At 36.4% G+C, this 24,863-nt stretch overlaps 2 protein-coding genes across 2 annotated transcripts in view; one reads left to right on the forward strand and one right to left on the reverse strand.

The window, feature by feature from the left end:
• Positions 1 to 4,816: 4,816 nt before the first annotated feature.
• Positions 4,817 to 8,809, reverse strand: txnipa (thioredoxin interacting protein a). Its single transcript, XM_084132078.1, has 6 exons — positions 8,288 to 8,809; positions 7,587 to 7,662; positions 7,349 to 7,496; positions 6,833 to 7,192; positions 6,396 to 6,710; positions 4,817 to 6,105 (listed from the first exon to the last, which is right to left on the reverse strand). Exons 1-6 carry the CDS (start codon positions 8,541 to 8,543, stop codon positions 6,058 to 6,060), a joined length of 1,203 nt encoding a protein of 400 aa, XP_083988204.1. The 5' UTR covers positions 8,544 to 8,809; the 3' UTR covers positions 4,817 to 6,057.
• Positions 8,810 to 10,925: 2,116 nt separating this feature from the next.
• Positions 10,926 to 24,863, forward strand: part of thbs3b (thrombospondin 3b) — a 36,704-nt gene continuing 22,766 nt past the window's right edge. The window contains exons 1-7 of the mRNA XM_084130373.1: positions 10,926 to 11,068; positions 16,523 to 16,592; positions 16,929 to 17,008; positions 18,405 to 18,497; positions 19,510 to 19,692; positions 21,110 to 21,186; positions 21,284 to 21,441. Of these exons, the coding sequence (XP_083986499.1) occupies positions 10,988 to 11,068; positions 16,523 to 16,592; positions 16,929 to 17,008; positions 18,405 to 18,497; positions 19,510 to 19,692; positions 21,110 to 21,186; positions 21,284 to 21,441 (742 nt within the window). The 5' untranslated portion in view covers positions 10,926 to 10,987. The remainder of the gene's footprint in view (positions 11,069 to 16,522; positions 16,593 to 16,928; positions 17,009 to 18,404; positions 18,498 to 19,509; positions 19,693 to 21,109; positions 21,187 to 21,283; positions 21,442 to 24,863) is intronic.

Raw genomic sequence — 24,863 nt, forward strand, 5'->3', positions numbered from 1 at the left:
AGTGCTAATGGTTTTGACATGTCTGGTCTGTAACCAACTGTATGCTTCAGGCAGTGTGAAACTATATGAATCTATTAATCCATAGTAAGCACACCAGTAATCCTGAACTGAAACTGTCTCATGGCTCTACAATTTTATTCAAGGCAAGTTTAAAAGGTTAATGTGCTGATCTGGTGTTAAAGATAATGATAATCTATAAAAACGTATAGTTTTAAAAAGTATAAGCGGCTTTTATTTACATTTTTAGAGGTGAAACTGCTGGTTTGAGAAAGAGCAGAGGAAGAGATTGTTATCACCAGTAGATGAACTTTCACATTGTTTAAAAGATTCTGAAAAACTTTTCCAAATGCTTCTTACGGTCATTGACTTCTTATTTGTGAAGCTTTAAATGGCAAGAAAGGGCTTGTTTCCTCCCAGAGGTCAAGAAAATATTTGTTTGAAGTCAGAGGTCAAGAGTGTCTGACCTGTCTGTCTAAATATTCCCACTGAACTATTTTCAGGCATGAAACAATTGATCTGTTTGCTTTTCGGCAATAGGTGCAAATCTACATCAAAAGTGAAAGCCCCCAGAACTGTGCTTAATTGTATTAAATGTGAACTTGTAGTGTACTTCAAATCTTCAAAGTATATTTTTAACTATACATGCAGATAATTTAATACTAATGAAATAAAAGGCCAAGAAATTTGCTTTCAGTGAGATTTTTCTGTTTTGGGCGCAGTACCAAACTTTTCCACTATTACATCCAGACTCCATTGGTGACCATATAATGACTCTTTCATTTCCATATATGGTTTGAGTGATCTGAACCATATATTTCCATAATTTTCATACTATTTATCAAGTAGACAGAAGTAATATGGGCAGTTTGACAGTATTTGATTTGAATTCAACCTCCTTTTACACATAAAAGACATGCAGAAAGAACGTGTGTTAGGCCTAATAGCTCACAGACGCATTATAAATTGAGAATCTGTCATTTGTTCTTTATATTTATATTAATATCTTTAATATCTTATATTTAAATCTTTTTATATCTTTATATTATATCTTTTTCTCTATCTCTATCAGTTTGTGAAATTACAGCAGAAAATTATCTTAAATGTAATTCTGTTCCCTTCATAGTTTTCATTTAACAAATATTCCAGCTCATAAAATAATTTTCTTTATTATAATTAGCCTATAAAATTTATTGAAATGTATTAGCTTCTAATTTAAAACAATAGGCTACTAAATGTTAAATAAAAGGAATTTTTAATTTTCAGAGGAACAGATTTATGTTAGGACAGTCATCCACAACCTCAAATAAGGAGATAATAGAGGATTCGGTAACACTTTATTTTACAGTGTCCTTGTTACATATGTTACATGTACTTACCATAGTAATAACAGTAAATTATGCATAATTACATGCAACTATCCCTCAACCAAACCCTAATCCTATAGTAAGCTTGTCTGCTTAATATTACTCAGTACTTACATAGCCTATATAAATACACTGTAACAATGACACCTTAAAATAAAGTGTAACCGAGGATTCTATTAAAAAAAAGTGCTAAGAGAAATTCAAGTTGAAAGGAAATATTCAGTGACTGAAAATTGCTAAAACAAATTTTACTATGCATGTAAATTAAAATCTGAACAAATTATGGGCTAAAGTAGGCCTACATAAATGCGTGCTGTCTGAGAGAGCGAGACAGCGAGAAACATATTTGCCTAACATATCATACAAGGTTTAAATAAACATATTAAGTAGAAATATGTATGATCGCGTAAAATCTTATAATCACTTGACACGCACTCATTGCGTAGTGATTTGGTTTGTGAGGGCTTTAATTTGCTGTCTATCCCTTGGCCCAGCTGTTATCCAGTAGGCCTAAACGGCACAAGGATTGAATGGGTCTGCCGAATATTTTTTCTTATTAAGCGGTAGAATTCGTTATTCATTTTGAAGCCATTATCCGTTTCCGAATTAGGAATTTGGGTCCGTAGAAACAGTGAATCTTCAATGTTTTCACGTAGGCTGTAGGCCACTGAGCACGTAGCACATGTACCTCTGCTCCTGAGGCTGTTTCAGAGGTGTAGTTTTAGAAAATAATGCTAAGCATTTCCCAAAAGGCATGTGAAAGGCATCCAGCATATAATTGAACACAAGACGTGCCTTGTCTGGTCTGCCTGGTCACCTGGTCATTATGCATGGGCAATTATCAATGACACCTATACCTCCCCATGTGTTTAGCACATCTGTTTGGCTGGTCATGGTATATCAAGATCACAGTCCCATATACCCTTGTGAAAAAGAAGTAAAATGAAAATGAAATAATATATTTTAAAATAATGCTTGAATGTGAACTGAATGTTTTCAGATCCTTAATGTATGTTAATTTAAAATGTATTATAGTTGACATTTATATTGAATGAAATCAGCTGAACTTTAGAGTGCTTTTTGACCCACCTAAGAATGATTTTTTACTTAAGTGTGTTAAGAAACAGTCATGAAACTGTACTTTCTTTAAGTGCACTTAAAATGAAAATGCTGTCATCATTTACTCACCCTCAAGTTCTAAACCTGTATGAATTTCTTTCTTCTGCTGAACACAAAAGAAGGTATTTTGAAGAATGTCAGTAACCAAACAGTTGATGGACCCCAGTGACTTCCACAGTAGTAGTATTTTTTCATTCATTCATTGGGGTCCATCAACAGCACCAGCTCCTAAAAATAATACTAACTTCTGTGAAATTTGTGGACTTCAAAGTCAAAATCTCAAACACTTGGTACATCCACTTGTCCTTGATGAGGCTGTGCTATGTACTGCATCTGCAACGTACAACAATATATTATGCAATTCAGAAAAGAACAAATAAACATCTCTGAAATAACCTAATGTCAGTTACACAATCTGGGGGGAAAAAACACACTGTTGTTTGCATTCAAGAGTGTACCAAAATACAAGAAACACTGGATTTGTCAGTTTAACCATGTCTAGACAAGAGATTTCTCCTGTCAAACCAGCGTATGGGTAATATGGGCTGAATTAATCTGCTGGGAACCACATATTTTATACAGATATAAGAGAGGAAGATTTAGATTTAATATTAGTATTAAAGCAGCCATGTTGGGAGAGGGATTGCAGATTGGGCAAGTGCATTAAAAATGACAGGGTTTTCCTGAGGTAGATGAACAGAAAGCATACGAAGGAGAGGACAGAGAGGGGCTCATTCAGCAAGTGTTTTGCACAAGATAAACAGTTTTGCCCTTATCGCTTATTGCTCTGCGACAGCAGGGCACGTCTCAACAAATGCTTCATGCGCATTAGAAAGAGAGCAGCACAAAAATGACGTTAATGACTTGACCCCTCTCCAACTCTACAAGACTGTAAGAAAAACTGCTTAAGCAAAGAAAAACAAGGTATGAAGGCTGGATCTGATTCATGTGATAAAAAATTGTGCAGGGTGTCTACTTGGAATCAAATTTGGATCAAATTTAAAACATTTTTCAAAATTCAGACCAACAGTGTTGAGTGTTTTGCCATTTTTCTCGCAAGAGAATGTAAACTACATACAAATTAATTATCACAAATAAAAACACCAACATTATGGGTAATTTAGATGTGTTTTACCAGTACCAGGGTCCTTGAATCCCAAGCAACATCCCTGGTTTTATTGAATAAGCCTCGTTTTCTGTCATCGATCAGATCCTGGTGTTTGCCTTGAACAAACATGAACATCCATGTCTGTTTACCTTGCATTGATTCAAAATTCACTTTTGGTCTCCTGTTTCCACATTTAAAGGGAAAGTTCACCCAAAAAATTTAAATTCTGTCACCATTTACTCACCCTCAAGTTGTTTCAAACCTGTATACATTTCTTTGCTCGGCTGAACACAAAGGAAGATATTTGAAAGAATGTTGGTAACCAAACAGATCTTGTGCCCCATTGACTTCCATAGAAGGAAAACAATATGGTAGTCAATGGGACCCGAGATCTGCTTGGTTAGAAAGATCTTCCTTTTTGTGTACAGCAGAACAAAGACATTTATACAGACTTGGAACAATCTGAGAGTAAACAATGACAGTATTTTGTATTTTTGGGTGAACTATGCCTTTAAATCTTCTCTTTAGCCAAGCACTGAAAATAAACAATGACCTGTGACCGCGAAACGATGGATTTTCTATCAGCAGAATTGTTTTTGATTGGAGAAAGAGAGCTTTTAAGGGTTTGTGTAATGTGTTGCTATCTTCTCCATCTGACACAGTCTTTATCAGTAAAAAATGAATTTTTGCATGTGATAAACCTCCACCACAATGCTAATGCCAAATAGATGTTTGAATGGTCAATTACTGGCCCAAGTCAAGAGCTCACTAACGTGTTCTGACATACGGGTCTCTAGATAGACCTTCAACGCAAGTACATGGGATTGTTTTGCTCGTTTGATGAGCTAGGCGGAAATCACAAGTTTGATTGTTTAGAAAATAAAACTTCCACTCAATAAGTCACACGATTTGAGGTGTGATTAATGCCCATAGCACAAACTGGACGGGTTTTAAAGTTTAATACTTCAAAAAGCCTCGGGACTACAGATGAAAATTAGCATTTATGCTCTAATCTGGCTCATTTACAGTCTGTACAGAAGATTGTTCATTAATGTGCACTGTCCCGAATAAATAAATAAAATCCCAATTTCCTAAGAATACACCACTAATTAATCATCTGTTACAATAAGCATTTGATCTCTGATATTGATTCGTAAAATGTCTCTTACAGCCTGTTTGTGGTTTTATTTTATGAATACTTCAACTGAACAAAAGAACACAGAAATTATTATATCATCTTAAAAGTTTTATTGAAAATGCTCATACAAAAAAAACACTTTAATTTAGATACAAAAAGGATACTTTGCACGATTTATAATAACAGTAACAGTCATCTTACACTCTATAAGAAACAAAACAACACACAGACACACACGAGAAGTTAAGGAAGATATTCACAAGTGAATATGTTGATCAAAATGTCTTCAGGATATGTCTACACACAGTGCAGGTCTCGCATATGAACATGGTCAGGGCTTGAAGTCCAAACAGACCCTAATTTTGGCACTTGAAGTATTAATTTCTTTTTTGGCCTAATGTTCAAGTCCACAGCGGAAGAGGCAACATCAGTGGAGCCCTTTCTTAGGACGAGGTTTTGAACGCATTACAGTACAGAATCTTGAATTAAACATGCAATGCCTGATCCCTCAGCGAACAATTTTGGAAGACAAGAGAAAATCAAAACGAAAAACAAAGGAAATCTCCCTGCGAGTAAGTTATACAGTAACTTGCATCCATAAAAAGTGCATTCAAATGAAAAACAAAACACTGGTTCATTACAGACTGACACTGCATGATTTTCCTTGATGAAAATATCGATATACTACATTTCTTCTTTACATTTCAGTTACTTAGAATAATATATCTGCCTAGCACATTGGCTTCATAACCAACATTAAAAAAACCCAATAAAAAACCCCAAATGCATTTCTACAAATTAAATCTTTCATCCCCACAAAAAAAACATTGGGTTGTAATGGAATGATAACAAAAATAAGCTGATTGCTATTGAATGATATGTTGGGGACTATTGGAAAGTACAAGAACACCAATGGGGAAAGTCTATGTGTGCTTAAATGGCTATAATGCGGCACAATCAGTTTGCACCTCAGGCAGTAATCTCGAATCGCCAAACAGTCTGTGCGCCCTCTTTCAGACTCTGAAACAGCATCAAAAGTATGACAGAAACATGTTTAACTTAAATGATGCATTATATAAGATGGCTGTCAGCAATGCAGGCACGAGTGAGCTCGGACTTCACTCCTTTTTCCTCTGAACTTCGACTAGCTCATCCTGCAGAGGGGCCACTCGGGTCCCAAAATCCTCCGCTCCATCTTCACTCTCATACATCCATACGACACTTCTCAAACCACTCTGATCCGCATGGTGAAAGCCCGGAGTGCTTAAAGTGGGAAAAAACCCTTTTATGATGGGCATTCAGTTCAGTTCTAGAGCTGTTGGGTAGGTTCAGCAGACAGGAAGCATGCGGGCATTTCCGTTGAATTCCTCCTCCACCTAAACGACAGAAAAACAAGAAATTAGATCAGTTTTTATGTTGATATTCAATAGCGACTGGTATTCATATTGTATACACTAAAGGTGCAATCACATTAGTACTATTTTGGTAAAATTTCGATGGTTGGTCAGCACCATGTTGCCACGTGACCAACTAAACCATGAGCAAAATCTGCATTGAGAACTTCTCCGCCCTCATGTCAAACTCCCAAACGTGCAAATTCTTATTGAAATTTCACCAAGCAAAGGTAAATGTGACCACACCTTTGGCGAATATACTTTACACTCACCTCAGAATAAGTGGGGAGTGGGGGGAACTGGAATTGGGGTGCGTTCATGAAGATGGGACTGTCTCCTCCATCATAGTCATCCAATAGAGGTGTAAGAGGTTGATCTAGGCTGCAGTCACGTCTAATGTCACAGTAGCTTGGTGGGGCGGATGACGGCATTCGCAGGGACACCCAGCTCGCCGACGCTGTGCTGACTGAACCATCCTGGCTGCTCATACTGTTGGTGCGGCTACCAAAGCCATTGTAGGGAACGGTCCCAATAACCAGAGGCAACTCCAGAATCAACTTATCACTGCCAGGGATGTGCATATAAATCTGTAGATAAAGGAGAACAAAGAGATTTCAATAAGTGCCTACTTAGTAGATGAAAAACACAACATCATGCAACTACAGTAACTGCAATATGCAAAAAAACAAACAAAAAAAAAACACCTCACCATGAGCGCATATTCCACTCGAATGATGTGGCAGCCTAAGATGGAGGGCTTGATCTTAGGCACACGAATGCTCTTCCCTTGCCAGGCATCGCACATGCCGGAGATGATATGGTTGCCACGCACTGAGGAGAGTTTTTGCCTGAAGACTTTGGTGCGGTTATTGGCCTGGTAGGTGTGCTTGGCGATGATCGCCGCTTTTGGTACCACGATGCGAGAGCAGGTGTTCTCAAATTTGGCATCAATGCAGATCTCTTCGCCCTCGCAGAAGCCACGCCTGTCAATCTTGGCGTTCAGAGAAACCTGGCCATCGGGGATGAACATGCAGGTGACCTTCTTCTCCTTCATGCCTCCAGTAGGGGCCTGGTGATTTATGAAAAAAAAAAAAAAGATTAACTTGATTAACAGAACAGCAGCCTCTAGAATTTGGATAAGCCCAACCAAAAATTATGAAATTTGGCCTAAATCTCATCTGTTTTGATATCAGTCTAATAAAAGATATTAATATGAGGAACTCACCAGCAAGTCTGGAGTGTTGACATCCAAGGGCTCTTCAACTTCAAAGTGTTTCTTACACTCAAGGGCGGGCTGAGAGGGTCTTTCCATCAGGGCCTTCACAAAGTATTGAACAAACCCAAATTTGCCCTTGTAGGAAGACACCAGTTGCCTGTTGGGAAAATTACATTTGTATTAACTTACAGGCAAATGTGACTTAAACGGAAATGAATGCCTAGAGCTTGCCAATTAGAATGCTTACCCTTGTTGAGGAAGCTCAAAGCCAAAGGAGTATTCGTATTTGTTGCCAGGACGGAGAACAACCGAACCATCTGTGTCTGTGAGAAGCAAAGATAAGTATATTAGTTTTGGACAGTTTCAAGAGATCTTCAACAAATGAGACAAAACAAACCCACTAAAAACTTTAGCAAAGGAATCCCCTCATTATGAATCTTACTTTGCTTTCAGTTAGGAGCTATTGTTTATATGTTTTGCATTTGACATGACATTTAGGACCACTTTCAACAGTGTAATTATAGAAGATCAGTACAATGTAAAACATATGCTTGTAAACAATAAGTTTATTGTATCAAATGTTTCACTTAAATGGTAGCACTTTATTTTACAGACCTATTATCCATGTACATACTGTAGCTGGGTAATTCTAGGTCCTAACCCTGTCACTGAGCCTATCCTTTAAACCTAACCTTAACTTATGTTACCTTAAATTACCCAGTACTTTCTTAGGAAAGTACACTGTAAGTACACGTACTGTAAAATAAAGTGCAATCACTTAAATGTTAGTACACAGGCTAGTAGTTGAAGACAAAGTGTTAACGACTTATTTTAGAATATACAGTATTTCACAATGAACTGCCACATTTCAACATCAGCATCATCCCAGCAAATGCATCTACCAGAGCAAAGTAAACATTAAAAGCAAGATAAACCGTTTTAAATCACCTGCTGGATGGTCGTCCAAGTAGACAACCTCTTCATACTTCAGATAGTCAATTTCTTCACGGCATCTCTGTTTCCCTTTCGCGTACTCCACTTTAGCGCATCCAACTCCCACGACCCTCATGGCCATCACCTTGGTCACCTCCGAAACCTCCACCAAGATCTTCCCAGCCACTTTATCTCCACTGCAGTAAAATGTTTTGGATGGATCGTTGAAAACGATCTCAAAGGCCTTGACTCTTTTTGTCATCGCTACCATAGTGATTTACAAGCTAAAAAGAAGAAGGAAGATACGCGTCTCTAAGCAAATAAAAGTTGGTAAATCAGCCAGATATTTAGTAGTCCTTCAAAAGTGCATCCAGTCTTCAGTCCAAACGAATTAAAGTTTGGTAGGGAATGAATTGCAGACAATTAGTGATTTATGCAAATTCAAAATTCACACTGCTGGCTCGCATGGTTAGTATAGAAGCTTTGTGCACGCTGGGCTAGGCTAGGGTTTTATACTCAGACACTTCTGCCAGTGACTCACTAGACTTGTTTACCATTTCAGCTGTTCATGTGGAAGTGGAATGCACTGGATGGCTCAGCGCATGCACAAAGCTCCCATTGGTCGAAATTAGGTGTTTATGTCGTCACTGGCCAATCAGCGGCCAGAAGCGGCGCGTGGACACCTCGTGGCTGAGAGCGCCGAGCGAGTGCACAGCAGCTGCGGGAAGGGAGGAGGTACTGAGGAGGAGGAGTTGAACCTGATGATGAGACGTCTCTGAACAATGCAGTGATGTTGCGAGGGCATGCCCAACTATTTGGAGAACCAATGATAAATTCAACTGAAACCTTAAATGTGAGCTACGTGCAACGTTTGGTTGTTGATGAGTACCAGGACACAGGGAGGAGAGAGAAAAAAGGCGGTTTTCCCTTGAAAAAATAAAATAAAATTGGGTGTGTTGAAGGAAACTGATGCCCCTGCTGGTACAAACTAGGTTAACATCCAATGAATAAAAGGCACTTGACTATGTTTACAGAATTAGGGCTGAATATGTATGTGGTTACGCATTCAGCACATTTTTGTAGGATTTATTATGCATTTGTCCTGTGTGAACAATTGAATGCACTTTTACACTTATCAAAATGTTTGTCATAGGTCCTAGACGAAGTAAGTGCACCCCTACCTTTGCCTTGGGAGAGAGATTCTGCAGGGTTTTGATACATACTACTGTATATGATATGACATGGCATCACAGAGGGGACTAGCACACTCTTGTGAATGTAAGAACTTTTTTTTTTTAAATAAAAATAACACAGATTACATTTCTTGAGTTTTTTCTTTATTTACATTTTTGTAAAAAATAATTATAAAAACGTGCCATGTGTTATCTTTAGATCACAAAAGGCAATTGCATACATACAGCACCTGGAGCCTGGACCTCTAAACACCATAGCTAAACACATGTAGGGATTACTCTGACTCCATCTAGTGTTCAAAGAAATATAGGCTACTACAATATTAGAATGTTTTTCTAAAACTTTTGAGAAGCAAATCTTAATTTATTTATTTTTCAGATAAATACTGTTTTTTTTCTTCTTGTTGTTTTTCTCCAGAATATGGATTTGATGTGTAACTTGCAGAATAAACTGTGAAACACATTGACCCAATAGACCATTTAAGCATGCCATAAAAATGAGAATGTGATGTTTGTTGGGTAGTTGATCCGCTGCTGCCACAGAGAACAACAGCGCCTCCTACTGGAACAAGAGATCAAGAGATTTTTGGGTTGAATGAAACATTGGCTCCCTCTGCTTTTCATCCTCGTTTATAGCACAATCAACAGAAGGCATCCTTGTTTTTTTGGAAACATTACTATTTTTTAATGTTTGATTGTTTTTCAGCACATTAGAATCATTTCTGAAGGATCATGTGACACTGAAGACTGGAGTAATGATGCAGAAAATTCAGCTTTGCATCAAATAAATGATAAAGTAGCCTATATTAAAACAGAAAACCATTATTTTTAATTGCAATAATATTTTACAATATTACTGTTTTTTTCCCCCTGTATTTTTGATCAAATAAATGCAGGCTTGATGAGCATATAAGACTTCTTTCAAAAACATTAAAAATAGTAATGTTTAATGGTGTATATACTCCAATGATAATCTTTCTGTATGTGTCCATTCCATTTTAAAAATGTATTCTCAAAACTTATCCAGTGTTTCAGGGCATATTAATGAGCCAGCTGTGCTTTCAAATTCAGGAAACTAAAAACTAAAAATAAATAATACTACTAATAATTACTTGACGCTCTATAATGTGGTGTGATAAAAATCTACTATTACATTTTACATTACAACATGCAAGTAATGTCAATCTTTTGAATAAATCTTTCATGTTTGCAAACCACCGTTGAAATGTTTGTAATAATTATATCATTAAAAGGTTGAGGTATAATTGTCACATGTAGCCTGCAGTCTATTGAATATTAGTGTCACTTTGCCGTTTTATAGTAATAAGCAAGGAGTGTTTTAGCGTACTCCTTTAATAAGTAGTTGAAAAGATATCATACAAAATACATAATTTTAATAGAAACATGGGTACCACCATAGACTGGGAAAAAAGGGTACCACCAGAGACGGCTCTGGTACCACACAACAGTTGCCAGTAGGAACCACAGAGCGCAGTACTTCCAGGTGAAAAGTCACTCAAATATGGCTGCTCCCTTGGAGTTGTTCTGTTGGAAAGGCGACTATGGATTACCTTCAGTAGATATCGACTGTTTAACTGTGCTGGTAAGAAAAACACATCGGTTGGTTGGTTATCACATTAGTTTATGTTTTATGCTTTGCGGTATTTGTAATAAATGTGATGTAAGTTAGTGTGTCGGTTGTCAGGAAAGATGGGAGGTGACTTCCAGCACGCGTTATTGATGGTGCCAAAATCGCACACACATATCTATGGGTTCAGTCTTCAAACTCTCATATGTCAAACCGTTGTATTTCTGATAATGTACTGAGCGGTCGTCCTTTTGGTTCAGTGGATGGGGTACGTCAATTAGCCTACAGTAATTTAAAGGTATAGTTCACCCAAAAATGAAAAATTATGTCATCATTTTCTCACCCTCAAGTTGTTCTAAACCTGTATAAATTTCTTTCTTCTGCTGAACACTAAAGAAGATATTTTGAAGAATGTTGGCAAACCAAACAGTTGATGGACCCCATTGACTTCCATAGATTTTTCCCATACTGTTTGGTTACCCATATTCTTCAAAATATCTTCTTTTGTGTTCAGTAACAATAAGTTTAACAACAACTTGAGGGTGAGTAAATGACAGAATTTTCAACTTTTCAACTCACTATTTAAAGCATCATTAAATGAGATGTATTTTTTCCTAAAGTTACACCCCTCCCAGAGATGCTGGGTTTTCAGATCTACTATATAACTTCCATTGTTTTACTAGAAAGAACGAAGACATCAATAATAGTGTGAAGTGGCTCTATTATCACTTGTCTTTGTTTGTGTATACTACTCATTGTGGATGACAGTAGAGAAAGACAGGATTATCTGCCTGTCCGCCACAGCTGTCTAAACAACCAACAGTTTGTGTATGCTAGGGAGTGAAGGGTCCCTTAGTGTAGATATCCAAACTCGCCAAACACAAAAACAAACAGTGTAATCGAGAGGTTCTCATGTTTCTCGGCAATGACAAAAAAAAACTTTTATGTTACTTCAGGATAAGGATAATAACTGAAACTTTTCAACATGAATGGACATGCAGTGATCCAGCTATTTATTCAGTCTGAGTTTATTTTTGACCGTGTAACTTTGAAATAACTTCAATGAGTGTTTCACTAGGAATCGATTGCTTTTATGTAACTAGGGAATTATACAAATCAGGTAATGGCACAAATGTAGTCAGTACAGTAAGAAAGACAGTATAAAAGCCTAAACACCTGTCTAAAGCCTAAACACTCTCAATAATTAAGCCGTTTGGATTTTCTGAGCAATATGATGTCATATTGCTCAGGCTCCGCCCACAACCGCTGACGGACTGTCCCGTATTAGCATATTTCCACCCTGTATACTGTCCTATAATATAATCCTATAATGTAGAGCTGCTTGATTCTGGATAAATTGAGGATCACAATTGTTTTTAAATAGAGATTCTCCCAAGATAGACAACTCAACACAATAACATGCACTGACCTATTTTTTCATTATTGAAGAATCAGCATTTTTGTACAAATTTCTTGAATGAATGATTATTTGACAAATGCATTTTTCTAACAGTCACTTGGTGCACATACTGGTGTAACAATTAATGTAATGATACAATCTTTATTTGAAGCATCAAGGTACTTTCAAAAGATGATTTAGCCTTTTTTTTTTTTTTTTTTTTTGATGGCTACCGTTAGACATCCCTGTTTTATATCCAAACTTTTATCCCAGTACTTCTGAGAGGGGTCAGCCCTATGTTCTCACAGCCCTATGTTCCCACAGCCCTATGTTCCCACGGCCCTATGTTCCCACATTTCTAAGAAATCTTTTTTTACTGAAAATTTTGAAAATTAGGCCCTATGTTCCCACAACCATATGTTCCCACAGCCCTATGTTCCCCACAGTCCTATGTTCTCTCATTTAACTATGTCCCCTATGAAGGGTAGGTTTTAGTGCTTGTGCTGGTACAGGGATAGCCCAATTACATCCCAGACAAGTCTCCCTCCTGTGAGGGGTAGGTATGTTAGGGTTAGGGTTAGGGCTGTGGGAACATAGACATGCTCCCCTTCTGAGATTATTTGAATTACTGTATTATTTTATTATTTAATTATTGGATAAACTTGATACAGTCAGTCATATATTATATTAGGATATGCAATGGTAGAGCCTTTTTGTAAACATTTACGTATCACGTACAGCGTTTGTCCGATCAGTGACACTGATACCGCAAATATGCAAATAACTTATTTGAAATAAGAATGTTAACCCAGGGTTTAGGAATGTACAGTGAGCAATGTGAAACATGAAGGAAGATAACCCAGGATTCCGGTTACCTGGGGTTTAGAATAACCCAGGGATAACTATTTTTAGTGTGAAAAGTTTCACTTTTTTTTTGGTCTTCATTAGTCATAGTTTCTGAAAAACATGAATTTTTTTGCTCTGTGGTAGAAATGATATAGGCAGCAGAGGTTTTTGCAATGGTGACGACTTTCCTCTTTTGTCTAGCCTAAACATTCTCATGGAGAACGGGGTGGTTTATGGTTTCTATGTCTACAGAAAAGTCATCACAGAGGCTCGAGTCTCCAGTTGCTCTTATGTTGAGTAGATTAAAGCTATATAAGCAGATGCTGGGAAAGGGAGCTATATTTATTGAAAAATGTGGATGGATCACTATCACAAAATTGCTTTGGTTCAATTGGTTAGATAAAACAATGTGTAAAAAAGGCCAAAAAATCATCTGGATTTAGATTTAAAGCAGGGGTGAGTTCAGTCAATGCGCTGGTACTGCTTTTTCTTATTTTCTGAAGTTTGACACATTCATTTATGCATTTGTCAGACGTTTTTATCATAAGCGTTTTGTATTGCATTGAATATAGCCTATGCTTTTTTTCATTAGTTCATGCATTTCCTGGGAATCAAACCCATGATATTGGCGTTAATAGCGCCATGCTCTACTGTTTGAGCTACAGGAACACTTAAGTGTCTAGTTAATATAAATAATATTTTCCAGTGAAATTGGGTCTTTTTTTATTGGCCTGAACAAGTCCAACCCGATCTCATGAGAAAACATAGGCTAACTTCTATGTTTAAAAAATAAGCATGAAGGTCCACCCCTAAACCTAACCCTCAGTCGGACGTAAGCAGTTTGTACGGATGCGTACAAATGAGATTATAGGAATTCACGACCAATTCACCAAAACTTAAAATAGTGTCAAATTCCTATGATAGGTTGTTGACAAGTCTTTTACAGGGATGGGTCACAATAGTTGACTAGCTGACTACCAATAAAACTCTAAAACATGCTTTGAGACCGCTGTACTTGATGTACCAAAATGACTAAAAGTGAAACTCAATAAAACATTTTTTTTTTAAATATAGGCATAAGACATTAAAAATTAATAATAATTAATTAATTATTAATAAAAAAATATATATTAATACAAATTATTGATACACACAGACAGACTTGAAAACTTGAAATGAGTTCACACATTGATACTGAATAGAACATCATTTTTTTTAACGTCCGTGAAGTAGTTAAAAGAAGCATTTATTTAGAGAGTAGGCTAGACGATTTCAAAAGCACCCTTTCGAGCTGCTCAGACCGCAACATAAATGTGCAGTCGATGTTAGAAAAACATGAATGAAGGTTTTAAGACCAGTAGCACATGGATAGGGGCAGCTGGCTTGTGTGTGAGATTGAAAAACATAAGCATTACTTTAACTGCATCCAGACGTTTCTCAGGGCACTTCTCAGGTTACCAGCTGGGCTTGCAGCCATTCAACTCGTAATCTTAAAGATGTTGTATTAATGTGAGCCTGTTTATTACTGCTTTAATTTTTTACTGTGTCCCATGATCTCATCTTGTATTTTGGATACATGATTCATTTCTGTTACAAACATGCTATTATACTCACTCTCTTAGTTTTCCATAAACAAAGAAAACATAACTCTATGAATTATTTTCCTGTTAAATGCCTTCTCAGCACAGCAGTCAAGAGCCACAAACCACACTGGAATTTACAGAGCGGCAGCGCTGTTGTTTGATGTTCTTTAGTAGTACATTCGTGATGGGTTGGAAATAAAAGAGATCAGGTCTCTCTCATCTGATCTTTCCTACTTACCTTCGTCTATGTTCGGGTGACTTTCATAAATTCCACTAAGTGTGAGAGCTATGATTGGCGTCTTCATGTTCAATTTAATACAGCTGACTGCAAAATGTTGTTTACTATCCGGACTTGGAGTGAGTCCAGAATTTGATCTCCCCATTGGCAAACATAAAACCCTCCCAGGCACTAACTCAAGTCAGCACATTTTTGGACGGCACAATTAGTGACTTACCCGTTGAGCCCCCACAGAAATGTCTCAATAGCAATGTAGCAATGCTGTGATGATCCAGCCCTACTATTACTCATCCGTGTGAAATTTTAACTCCTTTGAGGAGTAATGACAGACTTTTTATTTTTATTATAAATTAACATAACTTTTTTTTTCCAAGTATATATATTTTTTCTTCATAAAATGCATAGCTCTAGTCTTATGCTGAATGGTCATTACAGCGTTCCACCTGTGCCATTATTCATATTATATTAGGGTCAATGACATGACTTTCATTTTTATGCTCAATACATTAAAAATGCAATTCACACACCAAGGTTATTGTAGTAAACTAAATCTAAAGCCATTGAAAAACTGTGTTATTGAAATGAAATAAACATTATCTGAGACCAAATATAATTAAACAGAATTAAACTTATTTTGTCAACTAGCTGTCAAGGCAACACTTCTCATTTTCTCTCATTTTCATTGTTTAACTTTAATAACACAAAAAATAAAACTGAAATAGAAATTAATGAAAACTATATAGACAATTAAAAAAAAATACAAAAACACAACAAAAATAATAAAACTTTTAACTAAAATGAAAAATATAAAAATTAAAAACTAATTCAGAATATTAATAAAAACTATTATAGTATCTCAATGGTACTAAAATAGCACTGATTCACACATAAAATTTCTTTTTTTTTCTTTATTTTAAAGCGAAGATTAAACAAATGTTAGGATTTTATATATATATATATATATATATATATATATATATAATATATATATATATATATATATATATATATATATATATATATATATATATGTATATGTGTAAAATTTTTTTTTATTTTTTTTTTTAAGGCCAAAAAGTACAGAAAAAGACTTTTACTAAAAAACATGTTCATATATTGCCTATAATGTTATTATTATTATTATTATAGCCATAGCATCTTGTATGTTTATATGAACAATTTTAACAATGTTTGACTTGTTTGATTGCTTCTCCAGGGTCCAGATACTTTACAAATGGTTGTCATACTTTGTAAGAACTACTCATGTTTATATGAAAAACTGGATCAATTATTGGAATTTTACTTCCAGAACTCAACTGTTGCACTCCATTGTTTTATTTGCATCTTGGGAATAAATAACTGAGTTTATTCCATGTTTTCTCTTTCTCTTTTTTTCTATTAAGGCCTATGCCAAGTTTGCTGGAGCTCCTCTCAAAGTTCACAAAATCACCAACCCATGGAGAAGTCCTACAGGTGAGTTTACCACTGCAGTGCAGAAACCTAAATTCTGCCAGAATTATGGTTCAGTGGTCATCTGATACATCAAGCTTCAAAAGTGAGCTACTGCCAAGGGCTGAAGACTGAATGACAGCTTGTATGATGGAACCTTAGAGTGACCCAAACTGAAAGAGGGTGTAATGAGCTGAGTTCAACAGGTCATAGGTCAATGTGTCAAGCCTCCACTGACTTCTAGAACCCTGTGTGGAGTGTGTTTGATCTGAATACACGTGCACTTAAGGCAGTGTGTGAAATATTTCTAAAATTTTCTGCTGCAGGGGTTAACATGCGAGTTGTTTCCTCCTCCAACAGGTACTCTGCCTGCTCTGAAGACTAGGGAAGAAGGAAGCATCTCCCAACCCAGTAAGATCATCATTCATCTCCGGAAACAGGTGAACGACCCCCCCTCAACCCTCAGAGGCTAACAACCTTTGGGGGCAAGATGAACTCTCTCTCTCTCTCTCTCTCACACACACACACACACACACACACACACACTCTCTCTCAACAGGTGAGGATTAGACTCTAAAGCTTCTCAGCATCTAAATCAAGATCTGCATCCTCAGAAAACAGGTGAAGGATTTTCCTTAAACCAGTTTATGAGCAGATGCTAAGTAGATTGTGAAAGGGTGTTGAGTGATGTAAAGACAGCTGTTCTGAAGCTCTTTTAAAAGGAAGTTGTTAATGATAGTAAATATATTTAAAATATTAAAATATTCTATTTCAATTATTTTTTTGTTCTATTGAACTTTATGAAGAAAAAATGAAGAAAAAAAGTCAGTTTCCACAAAAATATTTAGCAGCACAATTGTTTTCAATATTAATAAAAAGACTTAAGCAGCAAATCAGCATATTGAACAATTTTTGAAGAATCATATGACACTAAACTGGAATAATGGTGGCTTAAAATTCAGCTTTGCCAGCACAAAAACATATTACATTTTACAGTATATTCAAATAGGGAACTGTTATTTAAAATTGTAATACTATTTGTTTTTTCTGTATTTATATCAAATATATTCATCCTTGGTGAGCATTGGAGAAAAACATCTTACTAATCTCAAATGATACTGCATAATTCATTACTGCTAGTTTATGTAGAGAAAAACCTAGAATAATAAGTCGATCCACTGACGGTCTTCTTTCATAATATAACACCAACCGATTTTTTACACTATTGAATATCTGTATGCTAATGATACATAAAATTCAAAAGATTGTTACCTGACATACAAATGGAAATCCACCCAGAAATCGCAGTAAAATTATTATTGTACAATCCTAATGGAACATTTGCAGGATATTTTAAAAGAGTACGACAGTATTCTTGACTTTGTTGGTCATATTGGTTGTTGTAGCTGTCATGAGACTGAGAGCGTTTTCCCAATAACAGCTTCTGGTTTGTGTATTAAAGGCATGAGCATAAGCGTTTATGGCTTGTTAGTGGTGAACTAAGAGCATTCACAGCATGTCCGAGTTACTCCCATGAAAGAACTCTGGAAATTGACTAATTTTATTGCTTAACCTTTCCCATTATTATATCCATTAATCCTTGAGAGAGTATTTTTTGGCAATGTAGTAGACATTCAGAGATGTCTAAACACATCATGGTCAGTTACATTCACTGCTAACATTCACATTAACAACTGCTGGCATACTGCAGCTGCTGCTTTGATTGTTAGTCACTGCTTATTTCACCCTTACAGTAGATGAAGAACGCAATGCAATCCAAATGTGATGAGTGCTTTTGAAAGTTGCAGTTAAATAATTGTCTGTATCTTGTTTCAGAAGTACAATGCAGACTATGACCTATCAGCAAAGGAGGGTGCCGATACGCTTGCCTTTGTCTCTCTACTGGAGGAGAAACTGCTACCTGCACTGGTGAGGAGTGAGCAGCAAAAGACAAGGGCGTTTTCACACCTGTTAGTGAACCTGGCGCGTTTTCTCCCTTAGTTCAGTTCGTTTAGGCATATATGAACATGGCCACATCCGCACCGAAGAAATCGGTCTGAGATAGGCTGCGTTTATCAAAAGTGTCGTGAGCTAAGTTGATCGTAGAGCGCATTGGTGGCAATGGTTCTACTATCAACTTTGGCTTATGATGCTTTTGAGAAACGCAGCCGTGGTCTCGGCCCACTTAAAAAAACTAAAACTGGAGTGGTTAGCTTGTGGAAAGAAAGCAATCCGACCCAACAGACCAACGAACCAGGCTGTATCACAAATTGTTTACGAGTAATTACATAAGTTGCATAAAAAGCAGCAGTGTTTGTATTGCTAATGCCACTCGAAATGAATCGTGGGTTAACCTAGAGCAAAGACGAAGTGAAAAGCCTAATTTAAATTTGGTCGGATGAACAACTGTCCAAAACGCACGGAAACACAGAAGTTTAAAAGAGATGTGCTTTAATCGCTCCGTGGAACAGTGTCGTGCGTAGGCTAAAAAAACTTTGTCAACAATACATACATAAAAGTTTGAGATTCACTTCGCAAGATTGGGAGTTTAGAAATGCTGCCTTGAGATAGCAAACCAAACCATGAAGAAATTGCAACATTGTAACTATTTGAACCAAGCAAACGATCTACAGGTCTGAAAACTCCCTAAAACAGATAAAAAAACATATTCAAAGCCCTTATATTGTATCCAGTATTTTCTGTTCATTACAAAGCTATTTCTCTTTGTACAGTCATTTGTACTCTCTGCATGATGACACCGTTCAAATGCTAATGTTTGATCTTTCACTGTCCCCCTGCGGACATCCGTCATGTTTACTGATGCGCCGCACATCCTGTTTTTCCCTTTAAAACTGTAAAACGGAGACATTAACAGTCTTAGTGGAACTTAATTGGAGTTATGAGAAACTTCATATGTCTCTGAACCATTCTGTCTGGGTAGGTCTACACACTGTGGATAGATTCGAAAAACTATGTGGATGTTACACGGGGCTGGTATGCAGAAAACATCCCCTTCCCTCTCAACTTCCTGCTACCCAACCGCATGCACAGCCAGCAGCTGGAGAAGTTGAGACTCGTGAGGGGAGACGCAGTCCTGGAGCCCGGTGAACAGCTGGAGAAAGAGGTGAGATGGGAGGAACAAAGAACTAAAATCTTCAGCGTGTTACAATGTTCTCCTTCCGTGATTTAAAATTTTAATTTAAAGGAAATGCTTTGAAGAAATATGTGACATGAAAAAACATACAATCTACACTACTGTTCTAAAGTTTGGGATCAAGTAAGATTTAAAAAATAAAAAATTAAGAAATGAATGGGTTAGTTCACCCAAAAATGAAAATTCTGTCATTAATTACTCACCTTCATGTCATTCCAAACCCATAAGACTTTCGTTCATCTTCGGAACACAAATAAAGGTATTTTACTGTTATTTTACCATTGATAGCCTATGCAACTACCACTTTCAAGCCCCAGAAAGGTAGTAAAGCCATCATAAAATTATCTCTAAAGCGTGTTGATGAGAGCACCATGACGTATGCGGGTTGTGTTGACCTGAGAGCAGATGTTGTTGCGTGAACGTGCGTTAATATTTTGTAAATAAAGTGGTAAATTAGGTTTTTTGGCTTGTTTTTCACAAACAAAGCACTCGCGTTGCTTCATAAAATTGAGGTTAAACCACTGGAGTCATATGGATTACTTTAATTATGTCTTTACTACCTTTCTGGGGCTTGAAATGAGTAGTCCCGTAGGTCATAAATGGAGGGACAGAAAGCTCTCAGAGCTTTCCGAAAGCAATTTAAGCGTTGTTTTAGGTGACTAGTCTGTAACAGGTTAGACAACCTTTTTAAAAAGCTTTCACTATTTAAGTGTAGTTTAACGCTAATCGATACAATAAAGGTGTAATCTGCTAAAGTAAAATCTCATCCAAATTCATGTCATTAAGGCCTGGTTTCACAGACAGGGCTTAGATCAAGCCAGGATTAGGCCTTCGTTTTAATTAGGACATGCAAGTGGCTTTTATAAACATTACTGGTGTCTATCTTGAGACAAAACAATGGCACTGACATATTTTAAGATATGACAGTGCAAGTTGCTTTCAGTTAAACCAGCTCAAACATGCATTTTAGTCTGAGACTATGCTTAAGCCTTGTCTGTGAAACCAGGGGGAAGACATTCTTTTACCTTATCTCAATATAAGCTGCTACATTCACACCATGAGAATTTCTATATGTGGGCTTTGTTTTTGACAGTCTCTTGGTGGTCTACATTTGTTTCAAAGACACTCCTGAGTCCTGGACCATTCTGCAGGATCTCCGTCATATGTTTACACAACATAGAAAGAATTGGGTCAGATGACTCATTGCCATGGCAACATGTCTTCATGTTATCACTGCTTTGTTGGGTTTAGAGGAAGGCTTTGGAAAAGAGTGTGATTAATTTTGAGTTATGAGCAAAGACAGATGTACATGTCCTTTTTTACAAAAACATTGACAGCAGTTTTGATTGATCAACTTAATCTTTGTGTTTGTGTTTCTGCTCTGTAGCTTTATCGTGACGCATTTGAATGTATGACCCTCCTATCGCAGAGACTGGGCTCACTAAAATTCTTCTTTGGAGACTCGTAAGCAACACCAATTGTGTGTAATTGCATAATTTGTGCATGTATGTGTTTGTGTGAGAACGTGCGTATGTGACCATGATGTTTCATGTGCTTCCAGTCCCTCGTCGCTGGATGCGTACGTGTTTGCACACCTGGCTCCTCTGTTGAAGATCAAACTGCCTAATGGAAAGCTTCAGCAGCATCTCAACTCTCTGAACAATCTGCAGCAGTACTGCTCCACCATCCTAGAACTCTACTTCCCCTCTGATGCACGAGGTGGATATTGCTGTATTATATTTTGTTAAAGATTTTGATCTTGGTAGTAAGTAGTATCATTATTTTTATTAGTAGTAGTAGTTAATAAATATTATGAAGCTAATACAAATAATAATACCAAAAATATTAAATTATTATTTAATGTAATGTTTAAATTAAATGATTAATAATGCATTATTATTATTATTATTATTATCAATAATATTATTATTAGTAGTGGTAGGAGGACTAGAAGTAGGCATAATACTAATATTATGTATATTATATTAATGTAATAAGTATTACTATTATTAACAACAACAACTATAATAATTAATAATTTAATGTAAAATTTTAAGTTAATAATGATAAATTATAATAATCATATGAATATTAAATTAAGGAAAGTTTTTGGTATTATTCATATAATATTCACATGATTATTAATACATTTTATTATTATTAATTTAAATTAGCCTTAGAAATTAAATTATTATTTTTTATAATTATTATAATTACTATTATTATTATTATTATTAGTAGTAGTAGTAGTAGTAGTAGTAGTAGGCCTAATATAAACATTGTTATATTAATTTAATAAGTATTATTAATAACAACAACAATACTACTACTACTACTAATGATGAAAATATAAATTATAAAAATAATTCAAACTATTATACCTATAATAATTCTAACATTTAAATTATTAATAATACAAATTATTATTAATTATCATATGAATATTATATGAATAATATTACGAATAAGTATTATTATTCATAATAATAATAATAATAATGCTGATATTAAAACTTAATCATTTAATTTTAAAAAGGTTAATTTAAATTGATAAAAAAATCATATTATTATTATTATTAGTAGTAGTAGTAGTAGTAGTAGTAGTAGTAGTAGTAGTAGTAGTATGAATATTATATAAATAATAATACCAAAAAAGTTCATTTAGTTTAATGTAATGCTTTATTATTATTACTAATCAATGAATATTTTAACTTATTTTAATAAGGTTCTAAAAACATTGATGTAAATCTAATGTAAACTAAATGAAGTAAAATTAGATCTGAGCCTCCTTTCATGACCGCTGATAGTGTAAATGCAGAGAACTGGGTTCTTTTTATTTCTGGTCACTTTATGGTCTATTTAAAGGGGTCTGAGTTTGGTTCAGTTATAGAGGACTCAAATAACCCTTGACATTTTTGCTGAAACTAACTTAATTAAACTTCACCTCCCCCCCCCTTTTCAGAGGCACCAGGTCACAAGATTCATGTTCAACCTCATAGCGGCGACTTCGACAATGAGCCCCACAAGCGCCGTAACCAGATTCTTTCTGTTTTGTTCGCTGTGGGAGCCATGCTGGGTTACGCCATCTTCACTGGGATTGTTAAGATCAAGCGTGAGCAGCCACAGCTGAACAACTCTAGCCATGATGACGAGGATGAAGAAGACGAGGACTAAATGCAAAAGGAAAAGTGGGATGGGTGCCACTAGGGACAAGTGGCGCACATTCTAGCTCACCAGCCATTGAGAGCAGAGCTGCACATACTATTACCTCAGTTCTTTTTACATCATGCACAAGTGTGCTCTGCCAGAATCGCTCACTTGATGTAGCCTCAAGCGAGCCCTATATTGGTGCTTTTCCTTTTATTTTAATTATTGTTAATATAATTGTTATACTTGTGATTCTTCAGTGGTCTGTAATTTTGTCAGGTCTCACACAGGCAGGAATTTTAACTTGTTTTTTAGGTCATTAAAAGATATCTCACAGTTTTATCTCCTGGTCTGCATTCACGTAAACATGCCACTTCAAATAACTCTCAACCTGGGAAATATTAAGCACGTTTACATGTATGATCTTAACCCGATTATGTTAAGTCGACAATGCATGTGGTCATGTAAAGTCTTTTACCCTTTTTCCTTTATCGGAGTAAGGTTATAAACGGCTTTAGCATAAACCGATCGAGATTTTTACCCCATATCCTGATTTCGCCTGGCATGTAAACACATTAACCTGGTTCTGTCGGCCTATTGAAGTGCATATATGTGATATGTAGCTGGAAAGTGTTCTTACTGCGGATTTAAGCACATCCAGACAGAGCGAGCGTTTCATGATGGGGAGGAGGAAATGCATCACTAAACTAGACTCTTTCTTTTTCCAAGAAATTATAAAAATGTGTTCTCATCCCATGCAGCCGAAGTAGAAGAGTCAAAATACTGCTTATTTATTAAGCATCACATCTCACATAACAAATGGAATACTCAGGGCCCTATTTTAACGATCTAAGCACATGGTCTAAAGTGCATGGGCCAAGTGCACTTAGGGCGTGTCCGAATCCACTTTTGCTAGTTTAACGCATAGACTGTAAAAAAAATATGGACGTAGTGTCCGTGATGTCACCCGTAGATTTCTGAAGACCGTTTTTGAAGCCTAAAGTGGGCGTGGCCGACCGTCGCCATCTTGGTTACGCGTCACTCCCGAATTTATTTATTTTTACAGTCAGACAATTAGCTGAGGTAACGTGATGGCTAACAAACAGCAGACAAATGGCTAATGATGACTAATGACTGCAGCGGGAATCCACCTGTCACTCAAAAGTGGACACCCTTAATTATGCAGAACTTTAAGGCTTAATATAATGTAAACGGATGAGTTATAAAAAAATTCACCCACTGAACGTTTCTCACGCGAGGAAACAGATCTGCTCATGCGTGAACTTAAAGCGCGCAAACTGACCATCTACTGGACAAAGTGTATGTGCGTTGTGCACCCGCCTATAGGCGCATATTACTAACGCGCTCTTTAAATAAAAAAAAATTGCGCTATTGATTTTAGACCAGGTTTCATTTGGTCAATGGCGCAGTCTATTTCAGTTGCCTCAAAATAGCAACGCGCCAACAATGCGCCTGAACACACCTCGTTTTCAGACCAGCACACCCATGAGCGCACAAATGGGCGCAAATGCATTTGCTATTTAAACAACGTGGCGCAGGACGTGAAAATGATAACTGCGTTGGGCTGAAACTAGCAAAAAACACTTGCGTCTTGCATGGCGCTGCATTGGGTCTGGTGTATGATGGGGCCCTCAGAGTCAGATACACTAATGATTAGGTTTAGCGGGGAATAACCTGATTTTTGAATAAAATCTTGTAAACGTGGTTTACTTGCATTACAGGGTTATTAGTTTGCATGTTAACGGGGACAACAGGTTAATTCAATAAACTGATTTTTGGGAGTTATCGGTGTATTGGTGAGTTTTAAACACATTAATATGAGCAAATCGGTCTATGCTCCATTTTAACTGTACAACGTAGCAATCTGTATGCTCGTATACTGTACATCATACATCATCGTGGAAACTGACTGTTACCAGCTCTGAAATTAGATATACAGAAGAAAGGTTGTTAACATTAACAGCTGCATTGTA

Source organism: Abramis brama (genome assembly GCF_963993115.1).
Source record: "Abramis brama genome assembly, chromosome: 12".
Lineage (NCBI taxonomy): Eukaryota > Metazoa > Chordata > Actinopteri > Cypriniformes > Leuciscidae > Abramis > Abramis brama.